The sequence below is a fragment of the Rattus norvegicus genome, chromosome 20 (assembly GCF_036323735.1).
Source record: "Rattus norvegicus strain BN/NHsdMcwi chromosome 20, GRCr8, whole genome shotgun sequence".
Classification (NCBI taxonomy): Eukaryota; Metazoa; Chordata; class Mammalia; order Rodentia; family Muridae; genus Rattus; species Rattus norvegicus.
In genome coordinates, this window is record NC_086038.1 from 9,525,494 (window position 1) to 9,550,786 (window position 25,293).

Here is a 25,293-nt window from a genome sequence, read left to right on the forward strand (position 1 = left end):
TAGTCACATATATACTCTCACATACTTGTATACACACTCATACTCATATATACACTCACACATACACACACTCTCATACACAGCCACATACACATGCTCACACACATGCTCACATATAGATGCTCACGTACACACTTTCACATGCTCACATACACACACACTTTCACATGTACACATGCATATACACTCACATATACACACACAGTCACATATACACTCTTACACTTGCTCACATACACACACTCATATGCACACACATACACACTCACATCACACTCACACATACATACACACACACTTTCACATACACAAACACTCAGACACTCACATACACACACTCATATGCACACACATACACACATCACACACTTACACATACACACACTTTCACATACACAAACACTCTCACACACTCATACACACACACGCACACACATACACACACAATACTGATTGTGTAATGACTTCTGAATTTATATGATTACTCAGAGATCAGCAGCTCATGTAAATCCCAGCTGCCGCTAAAGATTCTAAAGATTTCTTGGTAAGTAATCTAAGACCACACTGCACCAAGGATGCTATGAAAACTCACCGAGGGGGCCTGGGGATTTAGCTCAGTGGTAGAGCGCTTACCTAGGAAGCGGAAGGCCCTGGGTTCGGTCCCCAGCTCCGAAAAAAAGAACAGAAAAAAAAAAAAAAAGAAAAAAGAAAACTCACCGAGGCCCTGCCAGAGGCTCAGAGAAGCCACTTCTCCTCCGTGATAGATGCAGGCCTTCAGAAGGCCAGCCATTGCACTCAGGAGCTGCTCAACTGTATCTCTGTGACTGACACTCTGAGTTGAGCTTCTAAGAGACACTATAAAAAGCGACTTTTATTCTTACAGGATATGAAGCCGGCAGCCATGGGTTATCCACACCCACTCGCTTGAAAGCGTTCTGAGTCTTAGGTAGGGAGAACCATTTGAATGACACAAGCTTGAAGGAAAGATGACATTATTTAGGATAGACAGGTGCCTGTGTGTCACACAGAGAGGCCAGGAGCACAAGAGCAAAGACAGAAGATGACCTGTAGGTTAATGCCTTTACTGTGTCCCGTAGGTTATGCCTTTACTGTGTCCTGAGAATTACCCCACGGGGTTCCTCATGGGGAGTTTTGATTGGTGGTTTAAAGCAAGCAGACATGAGTTCTGAAATGCTTGGTATTGGTGGATGGTTACTGTGGCATAGGGCTGCACAGTGTGTACCAGGTGTGGGGACAGCAGGTGAGTCAGCTGCCCACAGGGAGGTGGTCACCGGGAGGAAGTGGTTTAAGGCAGACATCTGGGTTGACACCTGGGTAGATGGGAGGGAGGCAGACAACCGGAAGCAGGTTGGGGTGACTGAACCTGCTCTGAACCTGCACTCAGAGTGAAACCACGGGGAGTGTAAGGTTACGTGACACCTATAGGCAGTAAAGCAGAGAAGGCTTACCAGGTTGATCTAGGCCAGTGGTTCGACCTTCCTAATGCTGTGACCCTACAATACAATTCCTCATGTCGTGGTGACCCCCAACCATAGAATTATCACCTCGCTACTTCCCAGCTGGGATTTCACTACCGTTGTGAATCATAATGTAAACATCTGGTTATTTCCAATTATCTTAGGCGACCCCTATGGAAGGGTTGTGACCCACAGGTTGAGAACCACCGATAGCAATTGGTTCATTTTTTTTTTGTTGGTTTTGTTTGTTTTCTTTTTATTGCATACAGAGAATAAACACTAGCGAATATATTTTAGGAAGAAGGGAAGAAAGAAAGGGAGAGGAGAAAGGAGGAGAGGAGAGGGGAAGAGGGAGAGAAGGAGGGAGGGAAGATGAGAGAGGGGAGGGGAGGGAAGAAGGAGGACAGGAGAGGAGAAGGGAAAGAAGGAGGGGAGGGGAGAAGAAGAGAGGGGAGAAGAGGAGGAAGGGGAGGAGGAAGAGAAAGAGGGGGAAAGGGAGGGGAGGAGGGGGAGAAAGAGGAGAGGAGAGGAAGGGGAGAGAGGGGAGGGGAGAGGGTGAAGGGAGAAGAGAGGAGAAGAGGGGAGGGTATAGGAGAGGAGAGGAGGGGAGGGGAGAGGGGAGAAAAGAGCAGATGGAAGGGACTAGGGATGATGGCTGGAACTGGTGCTCCCAGCATATGGGAGGCTGCAGTGTAAAGATAGCCCAAGTCAGAGGCCAGCCTGGACTACGTAGCAAATCCTGCCAAAAGCAAGGGAGGAGGGGAGCAGAAAACGCCCGGAAGTAGAGCAGACCAGGCTACTGTTCCTGTCATGTTGAATGTCCATAGGAGCGAGTGTTACAACAGCCTGTTGTCGAAGACACACAGAGATGGAGCTGTGGTGTCCACACTTGGAAACATCTTCCAGGGCTCAAGTAGCATGCCACACCATCCGGTACCAAACTCGGAACTTCCTTAAGTGACCTCAAGTCGTTACTGCGCCAGCACAGTGTCCCCTAGCCGCGTGCTGCTTGAAGTGATATTCTCACAGCCGATGACCCGAATTTTGGAGTTTTCAGGGGTCTTAGCCTGGTGACAATCGATGTGTTGACGTGGCAGGTCCGTGCTACAGGGCACCGAGGCAACCCAGTCTCCTCAGTAGACCAAGACAGCAGTTAGACACGGGAGGACACGCGCGGCAGACCCGCATGCCTGTGAAACCCGTGAGCCAGCATCTGCTTAGATCAGGACAGAGGTGGCTTGTGGAGGGGAGGAGGCCAAGGAGACTTCTGGTGCCAGCAATGTCCTGTCGCTTAGACTGAAGGTGTCCAGGATGTGAGGGGGAGGAAACACTTCTTTCTCATTATAAAATTAATATGTATGTTCATAGTGGAAAATAAAGGTTCTCTGAAGCATCAAAAATAGGAAAGTGGGGGGGGTTGGGGATTTAGCTCAGTGGTAGAGCGCTTGCCTAGCAAACGCAAGGCCCTGGGTTCGGTCCTCAGCTCCGAAAAAAAGAAAAAGAAAAAAAAATAGGAAAGTGGGATCTCATAAACAGAAGATAACTACTGTTGGTGTTCTGGAAGGTTCCCTCCCAACGCGCTGGAAAAATGGGGGCATTCCGTGTCACTTTTCAAAAACAGCCATCATTCGAATGAAGTTTTTGAGATTCTGTTTAGTGTGGAGTGTTTGGCTTGAACACATGTGTACGTACTGCGTGTCTGCCTCACACCCACGGACATCAGGAAGGGCATTCGATCCCCTGGGACTGGAGATTCATGTAGACGATGGTTGGCTGTGAACCTCCACGAGGGTGCTAAGAATCAAACCCTGGTCTCTGAAAGATTTCTTTGGCCCCTAAAAACCGCCTTTTAAGTCTAATAACAGACGTTAACTTTTCCCGTTGGTTTTGGTTTTTGTTTTGTTTTGTAGAGTCAGGGTCTTGCTGGGTAACCCTGGCTGGCTTGTGGTGAAATTCACCAGTCCTCCTGCCTCCGCCTCCCAGATAGGAGCATTAAATGATTATTCGGTTTCCCCTCATCTTTCCATTTTAGACAGGCTCTTGTGGTGCAGTTAAAGCTCATCTTAAACTTGTTCTTCTCGACTCCCTGGCCCTCTAATGCCTCACCCACCCTCCCGCATACTGGGATTTGAAGGTGGGCCGAACTGGGTTCATTATCAATGGTAGACTGGGAGTCTACAATACGGGTACGTCATATTTAATTTAACAAATCCTGAGGCCCACAAGATGGCTTGGTGCTGAATGGCATTTGCCTACAAGCCTGCTGACCTGAGTTTGGTCCCCAAAAATCTATAACATGTATGTGCCACCGCCGCTGCGGCCGCCACCAACACCACACACAGACAAGCTGTGCTGACTTCGTTAAATGATGCTGGGCTGTATTATCTTCTCTGTGTGTTTGTGACCGTTTGCTGGGAAGCAGGCACTGGGCGGAAACACGGGGATATTCCTTAGCTTCTGAGTTCCATGCCCTGACTGAATTATTGAAGTATCACCTAGCCGTGCTGGTTTGGTTTGCTATGTTTCGGTTGCTGGCGAGAGTTAAGCGTCAGGCCAACAAAGAAGAATCTATGGATCCCTTTATAGAGTGTCTGAGTTTGGGGCTCTGAATGAATGGCTCTCTGGGACCCAAAGGTCTCCCTTCTCCAGAGGACAGATAGAATCACTTCAAAGGGTGACGTCACGACCATTGGCAAGTCACAGAACCGGGCTGGTCAGGAAATAGGAAAGAGACGGGTTATGATCAGCCTGGGACCTGAACCTTGTAAAAACCAACCACCCAGCCCAGTTTTACAGGGCAGGCCCAAAGAGGCCCGGCCCGCTCCTCCCAGCCTGCTTCCTCTCTGCAGACCCATCCTGAGAACACCATGTTTTCACTCGGAGGTTCACTGACCCCATTCTGCTGTGGTAATTGTCCCCATAAAATGAGCAACCCAGAGAAGGTTGCCTATATTTAGAACCCCCCAGGCCTGCCTGCCTCATCTAGGTGTGGCAGTGCCTGGAGAATATCAGCCCCAGGGCCACTGGCAACAGACCAGGACGAGCAGGCCGAGCAGGGGAGAAACCTGTGCCCAGGGAGGCCCTGCTACCCGTGATCGGCAGGCCGAACATCCTTCTACATAGGCACCTGTAGCTCACACAGGGATAGCAACCTTAGCTGCCTGCCTGTCTCCACGTCCTTCCTCCCAGCCTGCACTCCATCGGTTTCTCTTCTTTGGTTTGTAGAAAGAGAAGAACTCGTCCAGGGTGTGCTGGCCCAAGTGGCGGAACAATTCTCCAGGTACGGTATGTTCTCTGTACTTATGGAAGGTGGCTGAGTCAGCCATCTATAGCTTCTATAGCGAGCCTAGCCCAGCATATCTTAGCAAACCTTCACCATATCCCCAAAACCACGTCCAGTGGCCGCTTCTAAACTATGAGTTTTGGAAGTAGCGAATCTGTCCCCCACTATTCTTCTAAGGCTTGGAGCCATCTACCAAACATCCTTCTACTAATGAATGTTTCCCACTGAGATGCTGTTACCGTGCAGGTGGATGGCTTCTCTTTAGTGTGCCAACACCCTATAATTCTGTTGTGAGCTCCCCAAAATGACTTCTGTATGGTATGTTATTGTCACTTTGAACCAAATGACCGAACCACCATGGAACATGGCGGTACCCCACCGCTGTCCATACTGGGCAGGGCGGGGTGAAGGCATGGGTCAACCCAGCTTAAGTCTACTCAGAGAGCCCAGGACAGAGTAGTAATAACCCCCAGACTCAGAGACATTACACACTCTTTTAAAAGCTCCTCCTGCTGTCTCGGTCCCCTCCCCAGCCTCCAGCCTCCCTGGAGCTCTCACCCCAGGCAGGGACCTATACATGTTTGCTGGTCTGGGTCTCAGTTTTTATCTTTTCTTCCCGATTTTGCCCCCCAGAGCGTTTAAGATCAACGAGCTGAAAGCTGAAGTTGCGAATCACCTGGCCATGCTGGAGAAACGGGTGGAATGTGAGTGGAGATTTTTTTGTTTTTCTTCCTTCCCTTTCTGCTTTTTTTTTTTTTTTTTTTTTTTTTTTTTCCGGAGCTGGGGACCGAACCCAGGGCCTTGTGCTTGCTAGGCAAGCGCTCTACCACTGAGCTAAATCCCCAACCCCTTATTTTTTTTTTTTTAAACCTCTGTCGGAATTAGCCACTTAGAGCAGTGAGCGGGTGGGCGCTTGAAGGCAAATGCATCCTTTCTCCGTGCCGCTTTGATTTCGACGGAGGTTGCACACGGACAGATCTAAGCACGCCTTTCTGCGAAAGCGCGGTTTGCGTGATGCTTTTACCTGTGTACAGAACACAAACCGTAAACCAAAATGGCCTATGTCTGGCCCAGCAGAATCTCTGCCAGGGGCTGTACTGCTTGTACCAGGGATGGGGTGGGGCAGGAGGTCTTCTCTTCACATTGCTTCTGCAGAGTTTGGAAGATGTGACGTTTTAGTCTCAGTCTCTGGCCACCGCAAGAGAGAGAGAGAGAGAGAGAGAGAGAGAGAGAGAGAGAGAGAGAGACAAGTCCAGGTTCCATTCTGTTTCCAAAGAGACAGATTCGGGGAGGGAAATAGCTTCAAGTCACCTCACCCGTAGTGACAGGATCAATGAAGGATTGATGCTTCCGTTCCACAGGTCCGGGGAGCCCGAATTCCACCCTCGGCTCCACCGCTAGGCATTCTGTCACTGTCAGGCTCAGCCTGGAGATATCCAGGCACCTAATTTATTAACTTGGGCTGAGTAAACAAAATTCAAACAGGGAGCCATTAGGAGACAAGCACCGTGACTGACTCTCTTCGTAAGACAAAAATGGATGCCTTTTTTTTTTTTTTGCTTTTTAATCCTCTCCTCTCTCTCTCTCTCTCTCTCTCTCTCTCTCTCTCTCTCTCTCTCTCTCCTCAAGAAAAAAGTTTCTATCATGCAAGACTTGGCTCACCCATGTTCCCCACTGTCCTGCAGATACCTCTCAGAGTGTGTTGGCTTTCCCCGAGTCAGGTGGTCTTTGCGTCCTCAAGGCTATCTTGTTTTAACTGGAGATGGTGAGGAGCCACAGAAAAGTTAGTGACCACTCCAGCCAAGGGCAGCACCCAAGAGGCCTGCGTAAGTCACAGCAGTGCCCACTCCAAGGTGCCAGAAGCTGGAGGGTCTGGCTTGGGAAGTGTCAGTGTGGCTGTCTCCTCTGGGATCGGAGGGAAAGTGAGCTCTTGCCTAACTCTGATCATTGGTGCTTCTCAGTCGTCCTTCCCTCTCCTCCTGGCTGGGATCACTCCACGACTACAGCTTGCCCCTGTCTTCCTGTAGTTCCCTCCTTACGACTGCCATTTCTCAATACGCCCTGTCTGTTTCTTGTAAAGACGCTGCCGTTCGAGTCAAGGACGCTCCCATTTCAAGTCCTCTGCCTAAAATCTGCCAAGGATCTTTTGCTGAAATCAAAAGTGCTATTCACAGGATCCTATCCCCGAGTGGCTGGGCAGGCTGCCAGGAAGACAACTTGAGCCGATTCTCCATGCAGACACACAACCATGCACAAACACGTACACGAAGACGTGGACTGACACACCGGAAGGCATGTGCCCATCTGGGTGTCGTTAACTGTACCCTGCGTCTCAGGGGAAGGGACATACAGCTGTAAACCCCCACACTTTGCTGACCTCGTAGCGAACGGAATTTCCTTCTTGCTCTTTGACCTTTAAACCAAATACGAGTTTCTCCTCTGTGACTGTCAGCGCTTTTCCCCCTTTCTGTGTAAATGTTTAGCTTTTAAGGAGTCTGGGATTACTGGAGAGTCAAAGGTGATTTCATAACCGTGGAACAGCCTGGCCCTTGGCTCCTGTCCTGCCGGGAGCTGTTCACTTCCTTCCTGGTGTGTTGTGGTGGGGACACAGGGCATCCCTGCCCCATCTACTCTTTGTACCCATGCCCTGGACCTAAACCAAGACCTGAACACCAGTGTGGGCCACAGCCAGAGTTGACACCTGAAGACAGAGGTAGATACGGGGTATGCAAACAATCCAGAATTTCCATACTGAACTGAACTGTACCAGTCTTTCGGTGTCGTTCAGGAAGTGTGCCTAAGGCAGACTGTCAGAGCAGTCCCAGGAGAAGGCATTGTAAAGCAACTCTCTGTTCCCTCTTTTTTTTTTTTTTAAATATTTTATTTATTTATTATATATGAGTACACTGTCGCTGTCTTCAGACACACCAGAAGAGGGCATCAGATCTCATTACAGATGGTTGTGAGCCACCATGTGGTTGCTGGGATTTGAACTCAGGACCTCGGGAAGAACAGTCAGTGCTCTAACCACTGAGCCATCTCTCCAGCCCTCTCTGTTCCCTCTTAAAGTGGTGCCTCTTAGCTTTGCAGATAGGAGAGAGAGCGCGCCCACAGTTCCGGTGAGTTCTTAGAGTGGAGGAAGGTAAAATTGCCTTTAGCTACTGCTAAGGCCACTTTCCACAGAGCCAGCATCTCCCTTAGGAATTCACTCCTAAATCTCTTTTATCGGGAGGTGACAAGGTAGAGAAGCCCACAGGAACCCCTTCTGAAGTCGGAGCTGGAGAGGTGGCTCAGAGACTAAGAACACTGGCTGAGAGTCCCAGAGGACCTGGGTTTGATTTCCAGCCACCCATCCACGTGGCAGCTCACAACTATCTCTGTAACTTCAGTTCCCGTGTGTGTGTGTGTGTGTGTGTGTGTGTGTGTGTGTGTGTGTGTGTGTCCATCGCCCTCTCTGTCCTCTGCGGGCACTTCAACCCTTCTGAAGTCCACATGCACTTCCTGGGTTCCCAAGCAGGCCAGCATGTCAGATGGCCTATGTTGGCCGTGTCACTGGGGCGCTGGCAATGGTAAATTGTTCAGGGCAACCTCTTCTTTAGCTTAGAGTATCTGTGCCTACCCATAGGTCAGACTTGAGAGGAATAAGGGGACCTGTCTTAGTTAGGGTTTTACTCCTAAGGAACAGACACCATGACCAAGGCAACTCTTATAATGACAACAGTTAATTGGGGCTGGCTTACTGGTTCAGAGGTTCAGTCCATTATCATCAAGGCGGGAGCATGGCGGCACCCAGGCAGGCATGGTGCAGGAGGAGCTGAGGGTTCTACATCTTCATCTGAAGGTTGCTAGAAGACTGGCTCCCCCACCCACCCCACCCCACCCCTCCCCACCCCACCCCACCCCACCCCACCTCTATGGTTAGGAGGAGGGTTTTAAAGCCCATAATGACATCCTTCCTCCAACAAGGCCACACCTCTAAATCGTGCCATTCCCCGGGTTAAGAATGTTCAAACCACCATGGGACCCTTACGGATGAAACTTGGGTCAGGCCATGAGTCCACTGGCCTTCCACCATTGTCTGTGAAGGCCTCACAGAATGGAGCACCCACCCCTTGGATCTGAGGGTAGGAAGACTGAAGGGGCCCTTCGATGAACCACTGAACACCCGGTGTAGTCATAGGTCACGCCTAAAACCCCCAGCCACTTACAAACCAAGACAGGAAGATCATGCGTTAGAGCCAGGTGGTGCCACACAGGACAGCTTTGTCTCTCACCCACTAGCAAGTGGGATCTGCCACATGTCTCCTTGGATCTGCTGGCTTTCTTCCATGTTCTGCCTTTGACTCACCCATTGATTGAGCTGCAGCTTCCTCGGCTTGCTTATCTGCTGTGTGTTCCTTCAGTCTGCAAAATGCAACCAGGTTTAAACAAGACTGCAGCGGCCATATTAAACTCATGGCTGGGGAACCCCCAAGGGTGGTCCTCAGAAGAACGTCCACTGGCCTTCGACAACTTCTTTAAGTGCCAGTGATACGAGAAGGCATGAAGAACCTCACTCTAAAGAAAGGGTGACCAAGTGGGTGACCAAACATGTCTAGCCTCTGTGTTCCCCACAGCTGCTACCTAGATTTATCCCCAGGCTGCCACTACCCTGTCCCCAGACACTGTCCCCTAAGACCTTCATTTTGGTCTACACATAACAGCCTTGTGTGGGAGGGATAGAGGTTTCTCTGGCCCAAAATCAAGTCACCCAGACCAGAGCTGACCACATCCCTTTGTGCAGAAGAGGCGGTGTCCCTACTAAACCCTATCCACCTGGCCTCTACCTTGGAAATTTCTGGAAAGCCCAGAAGGAGGCTGAGCCCCGCCAGGTCACCTTTGCACATGCACCCAAGCTGCGGCTCTGTTTCTTGGGTTAGAGGCATTGTCAGGAACCCAGCAGGTCCCCAGATGGCTGTTTTCCACTAGAAAGGGCCACGGTGTGTTTTTAGCAATTATTTGGAGCCCAGCTCAGCGAGAAAGGGAATAACTCGTGCCTGGGGTAGTGTCCTTTGGCAGGGAACTGAGGTGCAGTCATAAAGTCACATATAAGTTTTTTTTCCTTCCTCAAGAACCCAGCTTCCGGTAGCATTTCCAGTCACTCCCAGCATTTCTGAGGGAGCACACTGGATGCTGGCTTGTTGGCAGGCTATTGGCTTGTTAACACTCATCAGTTAGCTGGGACCCTGGGGATATGACTGAGTCCAGCCCTGTTCCTCCTTGACTCTGCCTGTTTATTTCTTGGCTGGCGGGGAAGTGGGGGATCCCCAGATATCAGTAGCGTGGGAAGGTAGAGAAGCCTTTGCCACAAGCCAGCCTCCTTCTGAGACCCTCAGCTACCAGTCTGGCTAGAGCCCTGGGATTACTTCTGGTGACCCTCCTTCTCTGTGTCTCTTTGTCACCAGTGGAAGGACTCAAAGTGGTGGAGATCGAAAAATGCAAGAGTGATATTAAAAAGATGCGGGAGGAGCTGGCAGCTAGAAACAACAGGTAAGTCTGTGTCCAGGCCTACGACAGCTGGTCCTGGAGAGGGCCCTGGAGACCATGGGATGGGCTATAGCTAATGTGCCTTGATTTGGCGCCAACATGGATGACACAAGCCTGTTGTGTCAGAGATCAATTACTCTATACGATTATTTTTCCTTTTATTTTTAAGACTTATTTATTTATTTAATATGTCTAAATGCTCTGTCCTCAGACACACTGGAAGAGGGCATCAAATCCATTACAGATGGTTGTGAGCCACCATGTGGTTGCTGGGATTTGAACTCAGGACCTCTGGAAGAGCAGTTGGTGCTCTAACCACTGAGCCACCTCTCCAGCCCTCCGCCCCTCCCGCGATTCCATTTTCTTAAAGATATTTTTATTTCTATGCCTCTGAGTGTTTGCCTGTAGCATGTCTGTGTCCCACTTGCATGTCTAGTACCCGTGGTGGCCAAAAGAAGGGCATCAGGTCTTCTGGATCTAGAGTTTCAGGCAGTTGGGAGCCGCCATGTGGGTGCTGGGAATGGAACCGCAGTTTCCTTTGCAAGAACAGTTAAGTGCTCATAACTGCTGAGCCGTCTTTCCAGACCCCTACATTTTCTTTTTTTTTTTTTTTTTCGGAGCTGGGGACCGAACCCAGGGCCTTGCGCTTGCTAGGCAAGTGCTCTACCACTGAGCTAAATCCCCAACCCCCCTACATTTTCTTATAAAGGGTTTTGGTAGCTGGAGGAAAATGTCCATACATACAAGGTAAATAACTTCTCCAGAGCCCGTGTAACAGTAAATTCCACACTTGAAAGAATTTGACGTCCATTTTTTTGTTATTTGGATTGGATGGGGGTTGTTTGTTTTTGTTTGTTTGTTTGTTTGTTTGTTTAGTTCTGGCTATCCTGGAGCCTACCATGTACGTAGACCAGGCTGGCCTCAAACTAACGGAGATCCACCTGCCTCTGTCAGGGATTAAGGGCTTATGCCACCACACCCACCTGATACTTGTCTTTAAAGATAATGGTAAAAAGACAAAGGTGTTTGGTTTATAGTGAACAAGCGCCCAGTTTTTATCCCCAGGTCTCCTAGTTCCCAAGGATAGCCCCCTCTGTCAGAAGAGCACAGTGGGTACTCTTGTTTCTGTGGACTGGATCACATGGCCCTTTAAGGGTGATGATATCCTCAGAAACCCGTGACCAATAATCCAAACAAAACATGCCTCCTGCATGTCTTGTCGGTGGGAATAGCCAGGGTCCACAGCTATAGGGCAGCATCCTGAGTAAGGACCAGTCCTGAACAAATGACCTCAGCTGTCTTAGGACCCCAACCTCAAGCATTCTGGAGACGACACCCCAAGTACACCAAAGCCAGGCTGCCCGCTGAAGGTAGGGCTTGCCTCTGGCCTGCAGGTAGGGAGTAGTGGGAAATCTAGTGGTCCCCATGGAGTCCCACCATGATGGCCAGCCTGGTTGTCGCAGAGAGGGCACAGTATAGGGAAGAGAGGTGAATCATGGAGTCCTAGAGGGACTGTGTCCCATTCAAGATCATGTGGAGTGGCTAGCTGGTGTGGTTAAGGAGCTCTTGTTCCGTTAGATTTGTGTGAAGGCAGGGCAAGAATCTTACAACCGTAGGACACTGAGTGATCAGCTCACTTCCACTGTCCCTGTGAAGTCGGCTCTTCAGGGGCCAGGAGAGTCCCTTCTGTGTGACCTCTAAGAAGAACCAGAGTCACGTAGGGGACAGACACTCAGCTGAGGCTTGGGAACCTGCACAACAGCCTCTGACCCAAGACCTCACACAGCCTGTCATCACCCCAGGAGGCCTGGTTCCCAGGACCAGGTAGGGGCAAGTGTCTTCTGGGCCAGCTCCTCCCGTCAGCAGGGCTGGCAGACTGCCTGTAGTGGGGCTTTGGCTTGTCTTAGTGACTGAGCATGCCTCTGTAGCCCACAAGTACAGTTTAGAGCTCACAGAGACATAAAGCAGAGCCCTCTAGTGCCTGGGCAGGCTCACAGAGACAGCATTCTCTGCAGACAGCACTGGAGGTGTCCCTTGTAAGGAAGAGACAGGCCAGGGGGATGTCGATCATCTCCACAAGAGGGTGAGATACTCAGGCTTTGCCTCCAAATGAACAAACATGTGTGAAGCTCCGACCCGTGTTCTAGTCCGTGCCTAGTCCGTAGCTACTTTTCTATCCGACCCAGTGCTTTAATGGAAGGAGTCCATTTTAAGTACGGAAGCACACTCAGCAATCAAGCCTCCCACCCAGGATGAGGCTGTGTAGACTCACTAGACTGTGGAGAAAGGTTATACCCTTGAAGGGTGCAGGTACGACGTTCTTACCTTCCTCGAGGAGCCGAAGGGACAGGAGACCAGGTGAGGTGGAGCCTAGCTCTACACTCACAGTTACCCTGGAGGACAGACTGACATTTGAACACACCCTGACAGGGGGCTGGATCCACCAGAACCCACCTGGAGACAAGAGGGGGGGTGCACAGCCTGCCAGAGCCTTAGGCGGGCTGTATTCTCCTTAGACTCACTGAGGTTCCTCTGTTTCCCTGAGAGGAACAAATTCCAATGGCCAACTCACGTTCAGGGCAGAAGCGCATCCTCCAGAGAGACTATGGCTGCTGTGGTTCCCAGCACCATCAGAGGGTTGACTGAGGCCTGAGGTCTGCGATCTCTGCTTTTGTCTCAGACAAATGGCCTTGGCCAGGAACTGGATCCCCAGGGGACGGGAGAACGGGAAGCCCAGGAAATGAGGCAAAATGAGCTGCAGACAGAACAAAAGGAAGAGGCACTGTGCCAGCCGCTCTGCCCGCTGTAGGATGCTGGTTCCTGTGGCAACGGGGGCTCAGAGCGGGAAGTGGCTGGCCAAGGCAGGGTCAGCAGGCACCCAGCAGCCCAATTTGGCCCCAGGTCTCAGTTGCTAGGAAGGAGCTGGATTCCAGCAGTCAGCAGTGTGCCTGGGGAGGGCTTCCATATGCTCCCAGGGAATGCAGAAGACAGACTGTGGAACAGAACCCGGCTGCGGATGTGGGTCTAAGCGAGGCTGAAGGAGAAACCATGGTACCCTACATAGCCAAAAGCATAGCCGACCTCAAAGGGGAGGGGCTTATGGTCAGGGTGAAGGTGGAAATGGCTTCGCTGGGACATTCGATTGGCTCCTTCTGTTGGTTTCTATAGCAAATCCTATAAATTTGCTAAATCTGTTAGAATCCCCTTGGTACAGGGACTGTCACAAGAACCTGGTAGTTTTTGCAAACTAACTGGTACAGTTAGTTGGGAGAGAGGCAACCGAAGGCTGTATTTCAAAAGGATTTATGACTTTAGGCTAGGAAATACCACAGGCTCAAAGGAGACTTCAGACAACCTAGCTGGAGGCTGGGGGGGGGGGGGGGGGAAGGTCACTGGTTCAGTTGAAATTCATTGCAAAGCCCCGCTTTTGGGTTTGTCCCCCCCCCTCCATCCACCCCACCCCCCCACCCACGCCCCAGGTATGTTCGTCTAGTTTTGAAGGGGGAAAAAGAAACCTTAAATATGGGCTGGGGATTTAGCTCAGTGGTAGAGCGCTTACCTAGGTAAGCGCAAGGCCCTGGGTTCGGTCCCCAGCTCCGAAAAAAAGAACCAAAAAAAAAAAAAAAAAAGAAACCTTAAATATACTGTTTTGTGATCTTTTTCCACTTGTAACATTGTGAAGAATAGGTAGATTCAATGTTAATCCTCCAGGTCATAGATTTTTCTGTTTTTTCTTAACCCAACATCAAATGTAGTTGGGAGATTCAGATGTCCAGCCACGGGTGTCACCCGGTGTGTCACCCATGCCTCAGAACCTTCTGAAAGGACGCTCCAAGCCGTTCTCAGAGTGACCTGCAGGATGTGGGGCTTAGGAAGACAATGGATGACTGAGGACTTCAGGGTTTCTCTTTGGTTTTCTCCTGCGTTTCTGTTTTTTGTTTGTTTGTTTGTTTGTTTGTTTTTTGTTTTTAAAGACTTATTCGTTCTATATAAGTACATTGTCGCTATCTTCAGACACACCAGAAGAGGGCACCAGATCCCATGACAGATGGTTGTGAGCCACCATGTGGTTGCTGGGAATTGAACTCAGGACCTCCGGAAGAGCAATCAGTGCTCTTAACCGCTGAGCCACCTCTCCAGCCCGAGTTTGTTGTTTTTTGAGTCAGGATCTCCAACTATATCCCTGGCTGGCTGCGGACTCTTGATTCTTCAGCCTCATCGGCTGAGTGCTGACATCACACGTGTGTGCCGTCACATCCAGCTGAACCTTTGAGAATCAAACCGTTTGACTGCGTGCAAGACAGCTGTGACACATACATTTAGACCCAGCACTCAGGAGGCAGAGGCAAGCAGATCTCTGAGAGTTCGAGGCCAGCTTGGTCTATAGTGTGAGTTCTAGGACAGCCAAGGCTACCCACTCTGAGTTCAAAGAAACCCTGTGTCCAAAAAAAGGGGGGGATGTGGTTCAGTGGTTAGAGTGCTTGCCTGCTATGCATGAAGCCCTGGCTTCTGTCTCCAGTACCACCTAAACTAGGGGTGGTAAGGCACCTCTATAATCCTACCGTGCAGGAGGATCATAAATTCAAGGTCATCCTTGGTTACATAGCAAGTCCGAGGCCAGCCTGGGTTACATGAGATCCCATCTCAGATATAAAGGAAAAGGAAAAGGAGAATTTCTTTTTTCATTTGTGGCATTTAAAAAGACTTCGTAGAAACTAAACTAACGTGAACTCTGGCTACATTAGCCTCTGGCTTTATGGGTGTTTCCTATTTACAGACTGGGAGACAAACATCTCACAGCCTCCGTGGTTGATACTCTCAGGACAAGTCCAGTGGGGAGGGTCTGTGGGTTCCAGGGCTGGGGCTACAGGCTAGAGGCTAGGGCTATGGGTCCTGGGGCTGATGGCCGGGTGCTTCATTTGCTCTGACGTCCTGAGCAGCACACACGGTGCCTTCGAGTCAGAGCACACGGCTGTAACTAAGTCCTCCCTCTGCCCTCCAGGACCAACTGTCCCTGTAAATACAGTTTTTTGGATAACAAGAAGTTGACACCTCGACGTGATGTCCCCACTTACCCCAAGGTGAGATTTCTGGCCCAGGGACAAATCTAGTTCTGCCCCCCCCCCCAGCACCAGGGCACGGGAACCCAGGTCTGGCCCCTCACCCTGCACAGGGATAGCATCCCCCACCCCCATGCTCCTCTATCCCTGTCTCTGGCTGAGGAAGGATGGGAGGTTCTCAGGCAGGATATTTTTCTCTTGGACATTTGTTTAGAGAAGTGATTCCAGAGCGGGGAGGTAATGGCCCTTCAGGCTCCCTCCCCGACCTGCCGCTGACAGTAAAAGACATCTGCATATAAACATCCCTCCGAGGAACTTTAACAAGGTTCTTAAAAATCTGCATCGCTGGCGCCCCTCTCCTGGAACAGAGGTTTTATGAAAAGCTTTGCACAAAAGCTTTTGTGCGTTTTGAAAGAAGCCCAGCCTTTAGCCAAGTAGCTGCGACCTTGAGTTAAGTTGTTTTAGCTTAAACCCTGACTCACAGTTACTCTGTGGTTAGAATGGCCACCCACAAGTCCTCCTGGAAGCCCCCATAGGTCCCCGGTGCCCAGTGGTCAGTGATTCGCTCCACATGGGTCCGAGCCATACCCTGAGTTATCATCCCGGAGATCAATACCTTCCCACAAGGGAAAATGTGGCCCCCATCTTTCCGGAAATTACACAGCTCAAGATGGTCTCCACACCAGTCCCCTCTTAAGAAAACAGAGAAAGCTAACCCGAATGGCTTCCTGCCGCTGCCTCATGTCTAGAATATCAACCTTGGTTCGGACAGTTCACCCAAAACCATAGTGCCCAGTGTAGATGACCTCGGGCCAAAGCCTTCATCGGCCAGTGTGTGACTTAGCTCATGGCTGATTCCTGGGGTGGTTCTGGGCAAGACAGACCTAGCAGACTTTCTCAGTAGGGATTTGAACACCCAGTGGCTTATTGTCTCTTCCCTTCGCGTGATGTAATGTTTGACATCTGCAGAGCTCATCTTGGAATTTGAATTTTGATTAATGTGGTCATGAAATTACTATCCTGTATAGGAAATATTTCATTTATTTATTTACATCTGAAACATTGCTCCTCCTCCTGACCTCCCCCATCAGAGAGTTCCCTCCCCCCATCCTCCCCTCCCTTCTCCTCGGAGAGGGTACCCCCCCAACGCCCCCCCCAACACTGGCACATCAGGTGTCTGCCAGATTAGCTACCTCCCATCCCACTGAGACCGGACAAAGCAGCCCTACTGGGGAGTGGGTACCACAGTCAGGCTACAGTTTTAATGACAGCGCACCCCACCCAATTGTTGGGTGACCCACATGGAGATTAAGCTGCACGTTGGTTGCATGTGTGCCGGGGGCCTTGTTCCAATCCATGTATGCTCTTTGGTTGATGGCTCAGTCTCTGAGAGCTCCCAGGGGTCCAGGTTAATTAACTCCGTTGATCTTCTGGAGGGGTTTAAAGGGAATATTTCTATCACTCAAACATCCCTAAGAAGCCCTGCGGGGACCTAGGCCACTACAGATGGGAGTCCATTGACAGTTTCCAGAGAAAGGCAGGCTTGAGTCTGTACACAGTGTCTATGAGAGGTGCTAGGAAATGCTCACCCAGACCTCTGAGGCCACGGCCTTTGTCACTCACAGAAGCCCCCCCACCCCGTCCCCAACCCCCAGCCCCCCCCCCCGTCTGACTAACATACCACTCCCATCCTTCCTAGTACCTGCTCTCCCCAGAAACCATTGAAGCCCTACGGAAGCCCACCTTTGATGTCTGGCTTTGGGAACCCAATGAGGTAGGTGAGGGATGTTCCAAGTTCCCCGGTCACTGGGAATAGCTGCTCAGGATTGCAAATCATGAATGGGGGCTGAGCCCAGGCTATCCCTCCTGTGCTCAGGATTGCCAATCATGAATGGGGGCTGAGCCCAGGCCATTCCTCCTGTGCTCAGGATTATCAATCACGAATGAGGGCTGAGCCCAGGCTATCCCTCCTGTGTATACCTCCTGGTTTTCCTTATTTTGTTTTGTTTTTTAAGTTAAAACTGCCTGAATTAAAATCTATAGAATTAATGGACATCTGATGGGCTCAGGGGGATACAGGAAAACAAACATCATCTCCTGGGCTGCTGATGAAGAATGCCCAGCTGACCCCAGGCCACAGGCTGGGTACATCCACATCTGTAGGTGTCGTGGGAAGATGAAGCCAGGCAGAGGCAAAGAAGCTGCTTAGAACAGCTATTTCCTGTAGAAAGGGGCCTCCCAAGGAGACGTGGGAAGAGTCGCCAGCCAAGGCCCCTGGGGAACTAGACAACGAGATAGTGGATAGATGAGGTTTTCAGAGAAAGGAGTGACTTCCGACAGGAAAATGTTCCTTCAGCATTTCTCATTCACTAAGAAATACCAATATGGAGACTGGACAAGCAAGTTGTTCTTCATGGACAGCTCACCAAAAGCTAAGGACTCTTCCCAGCTTTTCTATAGAAGTAGGCAAAAACTGTTCCCTGCTACCTTTGACAAGATCAGTCACAGCAGATGGGATTTGGTGCCTCTAGACAAGAGGATCCCCAAGTTTCCTAAATAAACTTCTTCCAGCCTGTGCTTGCCCAGTGTAGGAAAGCCTTTGGCTGGGGAATGGTGGCCAGAAAAGCAGAGAACAGGGTGGGGAGATGCTCCATGGCTAAAAGAACTTACTGTACACGGTGAGGACTGGGGTTTGAATCTGCTGCTCCCATGTAAACATCAGGTGGGAATGGCCGGTAATCTCAGTACAAGGGAGGCTGAGATGGGCCGAGCAGGCTGGTTAGCTTAGTCTTGTCAGTGAGCTCTGGTTTCAAGTGTTACATCCTGCTTCAGTGTGTGAGATAGAGAGCAATAAAGGAAGATACTGTATCAACCTCTCATACCGGAGCACACAAGTGCACACACACATGTGCATGCGCAAACACACACACACACACACACACACACACACACACACACACACACGAACTCCCTACAAGTACACACTGAACAATAAGACAGAAAAGCAGAACCCAGCCCAGCTCACTTGGAAGCACAGCCATTAATAAGCCACCAGAGGGGGTTGGGGATTTAGCTCAGTGGTAGAGCGCTTACCTAGGAAGCGCAAGGCCCTGGGGTCGGTCCCCAGCTGGGGGGGGGGCAAGCCACCAGAGGGACAAGCCCACTCAGAGCTGCACTCTAGCTCTGAGGTGTGGGGCCGGAATGCAGAAATGGAAAATTCACGTAGAGGGCTGGAGAGATGGCTCAGCGGTGAAGAGCACGGACTGCTCTTCCAGAGGTCCTGAGTTCAAATCCCAGCCGCCACATGGTGGCTCACAACCATCTGTAATGGGATCTGATGCCCTCTTCTGGTGTGTCTGAAGACAGCGACAGTGTACTTACATATAATAAATAAATAAATCTTTTTTTTTTTTTTTTGGTTCTTTTTTTCGGAGCTGGGGATCGAACCCAGGGCCTTGCGCTTCCTAGGTAAGCGCTCTACCACTGAGCTAAATCCCCAGCCCCAATAAATCTTTTTAAAAATAGTTCCAGCAGCATCTTAGATATGCAGCCCTCCTAGGTCAGTGTAGGGGTCACATGCCCCTGTGCACAGACACCAGAAACAAAGATAGAGCTTAGAGGAAACATGTCAGCGTCATTGCTCCTGGACCTGAAGAGAGCAAGACCATGACAGATAAAGGTACAGCAAGAGGTCAAGTGGCTCCTCCCATCAGCAGGTGCATCCTCGAGAAAGATCCCCAATAGCCAGTCATTGACTTTAACCAACAACCAATGTCACCCATGAGAATGACTGCATTAGAAATCAATACTTAAGCTTTCTTCTGCCACCACCACACTCTGTGGGATCTCCAAGAACTGTGCCACCTGAGGTGGGAGGTGAATGTCGTCCCCGAGTCTGGAGAACTCATCCGTCGATAACAAAAGCGTGACCTCTCTGCCCTCGCTCTGGAGACCGTACTCATAGCCGCTCTCTGACTGGCAAGTGGGCATGGTGAGTGGCTCTCACAGCTTGACCCAGCCATGTGACATCTTCCACAACCCATAGCTTTGGCCACGGAGGCTAGCAAGATTCTTCTGGAGGTTTCTCACTACCATCAGGTGGCAAGCCAGAAATGACTCCGGCAGAGCCAAGTGTGGGCTGCCATGATGTATATCTGAAGATTCGCTGAGGACCTAGGCAGCCACCCAACTCTGAGATGTCAAGGAGCATCAGAGGTGAGCCTGTTGGGGCTCACCTCTCTTTCCCAGGGGGTCATGCCACATCCATCCGCATCTCTACCCAGTGTCCAGCCCTTCTCAACCTCGATGATCTCATGTTATTCTGATGTGTCTGATCTATTGGCTCCATCCCAAGGCTGCCCATAGTAAGACGGCTGCTCTGTCACACTGAGATGCCACCCACTGCCATCTCACAAGTCCTCCCCATCTTACTCAGCAGTCATCACATCCGGGAGCCACCTGGCTCACTCACTCAGCTGGGGTTGAGGACTGTCAGGGAAACAGACCGTCACTACTGCTCCGAAGCCACCACGTCCGTCACAGAAGGGGCAGCAGATGGTTTAGTCTGGCAACTCTCTACATCTCTCAACTCTGATTTCACAGCAGATATTTCATCTCTCCAGGGTGGCTCAGAACACTGTCTGGGCCTCTGAGGAGAAAAAAACAATGGTTTCGGGATGTAGCCCAAGAGTCCTGACGGTTGGCATCCAGGATGGTGTAGTGGCTGCAAGCTCTGGACAGCAGCCGCCTGAAGCCTGGAAGCCAGCCATTCTCAAGTCACGATCAGAACATCTGTCACTCTGCAAGGGACCCCTTCTGGGACCTTCAGCTTCGAAGCCATTGATTCCTCAAGGGAGATGAATGCCGGAGCCAGCATGCTCCCCGATGCTCTGCAGCAGTCTGAATTCTCCCTGCTTAGTCTCCCTGCTCGCCCCACTAGGTAGAAATAAGAGGTTGTTCTTTGTTTTCCAAATGAACTCTCTGAGATACACTGTAGCGGATTCTCCGCTCAGGACAGAATTGAAACATTGTAGTCACAAAGTTTCGCCTTAACTACCACATTCCCCAGCCCATACATATTATGTAACAAAAAAAGGATAGCCCTTGCTCAGAGGCACTCCCTTTAGCTTCAGCCACGTCAAACCACCAGAGACTGGGCGGCTTCAACAACTCCAGTGTGTAATTGTCTCACTGCCCTGGAGCCGGAAGTCCAAGGTCAAGGTGTCTTGGGCTGGTCCTTCCTGAATTCTCTCTCCCCTTAGCATCTCTAAAGTCACCTCCATGTGTCTGTATTCTGATCTGTCCCTACAGAGTCAGAGTCAGATCACATTGGGCCCCTCCTGATGGCCACATTTATCTTAGCTGCCTCTGTAAAAACCCATGCCTAATATGGTCTCATCGGAGGGTCACAGTGGGGTCTCAATATACTATGTCCACAGGACACAATTCAGTGCCCAGATTCAGGGGAAATATGCCAGACTAGAACACTGACAACTGCTGCCCTATGCAAGTATTGGGACACTGATGCCCAGGACCATGCAGGCACTGATATGTGACCTCTAGGGAAATGGTCTCCTAGGGTCATGCCATGTGCCCACAGGGCTGGCTCACTCAGCTCTGTATTTTAGATCTGAATCCTTGAGACCTTTCTTCTCCCAGAAGCAAAGGGGCCCTAGCCAGGCTCAGTCACAAATCCCTTGCTGGCCTAATTAATGTCAAAACTCTGGGAGATGCCTGCAAAGACCCAGAAAATGACAGTGGGATTAAATACCATGTCTGTTTCACCCCCGACCAAGTGTCCATAGATGACAGAATTCCTGGAAATAAGATTATCTCAAACAAGAGGTTCGAGATTAAGACATCAAAAAGCATCTCAAGTCCCAATAAGAGGAGTGAACTTCAGCTCATCAAAGTCCTTCCCATCTCTAGCCTTGGGCAAGCAAGATGGATGGTGGATGGCGGATGGTGGATGACCTCCTCCCAACCCTTAACCATAATCTGCTTGGATTATGGTCATCTTGGTATCATCCTCTGAAGTTGTGTCACCATGCACAGAGTTGCTATCTCGCCTGGAATACTCATGGGCTTCTGAACTCGTCACTTCACTCCCAGGAGACCTATAGGCTGTCACAGACCCACAGCCCATCTGAGTGATCCTACAATTGGCCTCTCCCACCCACAAGTGAAACTCACCTCCCCAGGTCACCCTAGTGGCACTGTCCAGGACAGTACATGGGAAGGAGGGGCAGCTGGTAGACCTGCTCCCTCTGACCCCTGACCCCTGACCCCTGGCCCTGTTCCCACAGATGCTGAGCTGTTTAGAGCATATGTACCATGACCTTGGTCTGGTCAGGGACTTCAGCATCAACCCAATCACACTCCGCAGGTGGCTGGTAAGTGGGGAACTCACACTCGGACCTCTCACCTCCTCCCTATCACCCTCAAGTGGACTGCTCTATGCGCCCTGGTGGCAGTGGGCTACTGTAGAGTGGGTGTTGGAATCAAGGAAGTCCTATGGAGGTCATTTGTCCTCCCATGCCCCTCAGAGGCCCGAGGAAATAGTACAACCACCAGGGGTACAACCACCCCAGCACATTCCAAAAGCAGGGGTGTGCGGAGTTGGGGGTGTCATGTGTCTCTGGGTGTGTGCGGATGATGAGATTACATGAGTGTGTGGGTATGTAAATGTTTACGTGTGCATGTGTGTCTGGGAGTGTACATGGAAGGATGTGTGTGACTGTGAGGGTGTATGTCTCTGTGGCGGTGTGGGTATGAGAGAGTGTGTCTCTGGGAGTCTGCAAGAGTGTATTTGCCTGGGGTTGTGCATAGTGCGGGTGGCTATACATAGATAGGTGTATGGAGGACTTAGTAACAGGTCTTTCTCTAAGGGGTAGAATGTTACTGCTAACCAAGATCTGTAGTCCTGTTAATTGTCTTAATTAATTAATTAATAGGCTTGGGAACCTAAGAGCTCCTGATGAAGTGCTCCCTGGCCCACTCTCAATGTCCTATCCCATTGTGGCTCAGCAGACACCTGGGGGATACCTTAGTCCCTGCCCCAGATGGTAGAGTCCATCGCAGGGCTCCTGGGCCACGTTGTCCCATGTTGGTGAACTTGGGAGCTCCTAAGGCCTTGGGCTTGATCATGCAAAACCCTGGGAGCCTTCTAGGAGCAGGAGCACCGAGCTCAGGGAGTTCACCCTTTCCTTCCCCCACAGCTCTGTGTGCATGACAACTACAGGAGCAACCCCTTCCACAACTTCCGGCACTGCTTCTGTGTGACACAGATGATGTACAGCATGGTCTGGCTCTGTGGCCTCCAGGTGGGTCCTGACAGCCCCTGCCCTCTGCCCCTAACCCTGCTGAGTGGCCGGACCCTCCTCTCCCCCCCAGCCCAGGGGCACTGTGTCCTCCCCTGTCACTGCAGCCTGGTCTGTCCCCACCCCTCCTGCCCTCCCATGAGGAGGACAGACCGCCTGACTCTCACCTGATCCAGGAGAAGTTTTCCCAGATGGACATCTTGGTCCTGATGACCGCAGCCATCTGCCATGACCTGGACCACCCAGGGTACAACAACACGTACGTTTGGGATTTCTTTCTCCGTTCTCCTTTGTGAAGTGTCCCTTCCCTCAGGGGAAACTCAGCTCACCCTTCAGCAACTGTCAGAAGGAGCTGCCAACCTAGTCCCACACACACACACCCAACCCTGCCAGATGCAGTTCCCAACTTTTGGGCTTTGTCCAGGGCCCTAGGCCTCCCCTGTCGGGATGGAACCTCCAAAACCACCAAAGGCACTAAGGGCAGCTACAGTCTCTCTGTGTCAGCCCAGGCTTGGGAGGTAGAGACTCAGGTCCTCACACTATTTTTTGCCAGGAAGCTTCTTCCTCAGGCTGCTTCCAAAGGCATGGGCAGAGGAGGGTAGGTTTGGGGGAGGGTGAGTAAGGGCAGGGCAGAAGGAATGTATGTGAATGTGCCCAGATCTGGGACACTAAGCCCTTCCTGTCTGCATTGGGTAGAATGCTACACCATGAGACCAACAGGCCACTCTCATTGTATAGGCTTGTGTTCAGTGATACCTGGGTTTTTTCCTAATGCACCTGTGTGGCTGTGCATCAACATCAGATGCACCTGGGGCTACGGCCACCATTTGGCAGGACAGTGTGGGTCCCAGGTCTAGACATGTGTGTTCCTCAGAGGCTGGTTGGGACAGAATAGATGCCACTAGTGGCCGTGAGTACTCCTCGGGAGCTGTCCCAAGGGTGTATCTGCTATTACCATTCTGCTTATTTAGTGGTCAGCACAGCTGCCAACAAGAAGCTGGCAAAGGGTTCTTCATTTTAGCAGTAACCCCTACAAAACCCAGCCCTTCGAATGGCACAGTGGTGCTCTCTTGCAACCTCAGCTCTTGGAGAGAGGCGGGAAGATGCCAGGCCAGCCCGAACTACAGAACGAGATCCTGTTTTAGATGTATATTTAGACAGACAGACAGACAGACAGACAGACAGAGAATGAGGGAATAAACCCGTTTCCTCTTTCCAAAATCCTGTCTTTGCTTACACTGAAAACCTGGCAGTTTTTAGAACCCTGATCCCTTCAGGGCATCACCCAGGGAGAGCGCTAAGGACACAGGTTAGACCTAAAGGCACAGGATATCCAGTTACAGAAGCATGAGAGTCAGAGGTTCGGCTGAAGCAGGTTTCTGGGGTCCTTGGATAGTACCTGGTCACTGGCCCTTGAGCATTTCCCTCCAGCCTCTGCGGGCACCACCACGCACACCATGGCATACAAAGGCCAGCGGCGGGGTGCCTGAGCCTCCTGCTCTCTCCACATACCCTAGATACCAGATCAACGCCCGCACGGAACTAGCGGTGCGCTACAACGACATCTCGCCGCTGGAGAACCACCATTGCGCCATCGCCTTCCAGATCCTGGCGAGACCCGAGTGCAACATCTTCGCCAGCGTGCCGCCTGAGGGCTTCAGGCAGATCAGGCAGGTATGTGGGGCCAGAGGTTGGTGGGGTCATCAGTGAGAGCTCCACTCTACAGAGGCTCTTGGTTACAGCGGTGCCCATTAGGGATGCTGAAACCAGCCCTCCGTCCCCTCTTCCCCAGGGCCCAGAGTGGTCCCCGAGAAGGTGGGCCTTTGCCATATACTCCTGATGTCACTTGCGTGTCACAGCCATTAATACAACACTAATGAACTCCCTTTAAGGTGACTCCAAGGTCCCTGCAGTCAGGGAAGAAGCTGAGGAGAGAGAGAGAAATACCTGGCCCAAGGCTGCAGTATGTGCTCTGGACGGGCACCTATGTTACGTACAGCCTGGTAGAGCTGGTATCTGCCAGGTAGCTTCCACTACTGTTACCCCTAGACCTGGTCATTCATCTGCCCCACAACCTCTACTAGCAAATTACACTGCCTAGTCACCCCTGCCCTGAGACAAACACTTCTAATCACTTAAAACATCGCCCTCCCCATGCAAAAGTCCCATCGAAATCATAACTAGTGCTATTTATAGGGGCCCAGAGTGATTCCTGTCCAAAAGGAAGCAGCTCAGAGGTAGTGGACCCTCAGAACCTATGAATGAGTCTTTATCTGGGGGAAGGGGGAGGTCTTGGCATAGTGTCTTAGTTAGGGTTTTTTTTTTTTTTTTTTTTTTTTTTGTTCTTTTTTTTTCGGAGCTGGGGACCGAACCCAGGGCCTTGCGCTTCCTAGGTAAGCGCTCTACCACTGAGCTAAATCCCCAGCCCCTTAGTTAGGGTTTTACTGCTGTGAACAGACACTGTGGCCAATGCAACTCTTACTTTTTTTCTTTTCTTTTTTTTCCTGAGCTGGGGACCGAACCCAGGGCCTTGCGCTTCCTAGGCAAGCGCTCTACCACTGAGCTAAATCCCCAACCACTAGGATGAGGTTCTTAAAGCCCATATCCGTAGTCACACACCCACTCCA

The 25,293-nt window shown here is 50.9% G+C and overlaps 1 protein-coding gene across 7 annotated transcripts in view; it reads left to right on the top strand.

The window, feature by feature from the left end:
* Positions 1 to 25,293, top strand: part of Pde9a (phosphodiesterase 9A) — a 93,151-nt gene that overhangs the window by 54,358 nt on the left and 13,500 nt on the right. For 5 of the 7 annotated variants that reach the window (XM_008772793.4, XM_008772794.4, XM_008772795.4 and 2 more), the window contains 9 exon segments: positions 4,704 to 4,758; positions 5,395 to 5,465; positions 10,206 to 10,290; positions 15,290 to 15,368; positions 17,047 to 17,121; positions 21,653 to 21,739; positions 22,565 to 22,669; positions 22,843 to 22,925; positions 24,184 to 24,340. In XM_008772793.4, the coding sequence (XP_008771015.1) occupies positions 4,704 to 4,758; positions 5,395 to 5,465; positions 10,206 to 10,290; positions 15,290 to 15,368; positions 17,047 to 17,121; positions 21,653 to 21,739; positions 22,565 to 22,669; positions 22,843 to 22,925; positions 24,184 to 24,340 (797 nt within the window). 7 annotated transcript variants of the gene reach the window in all.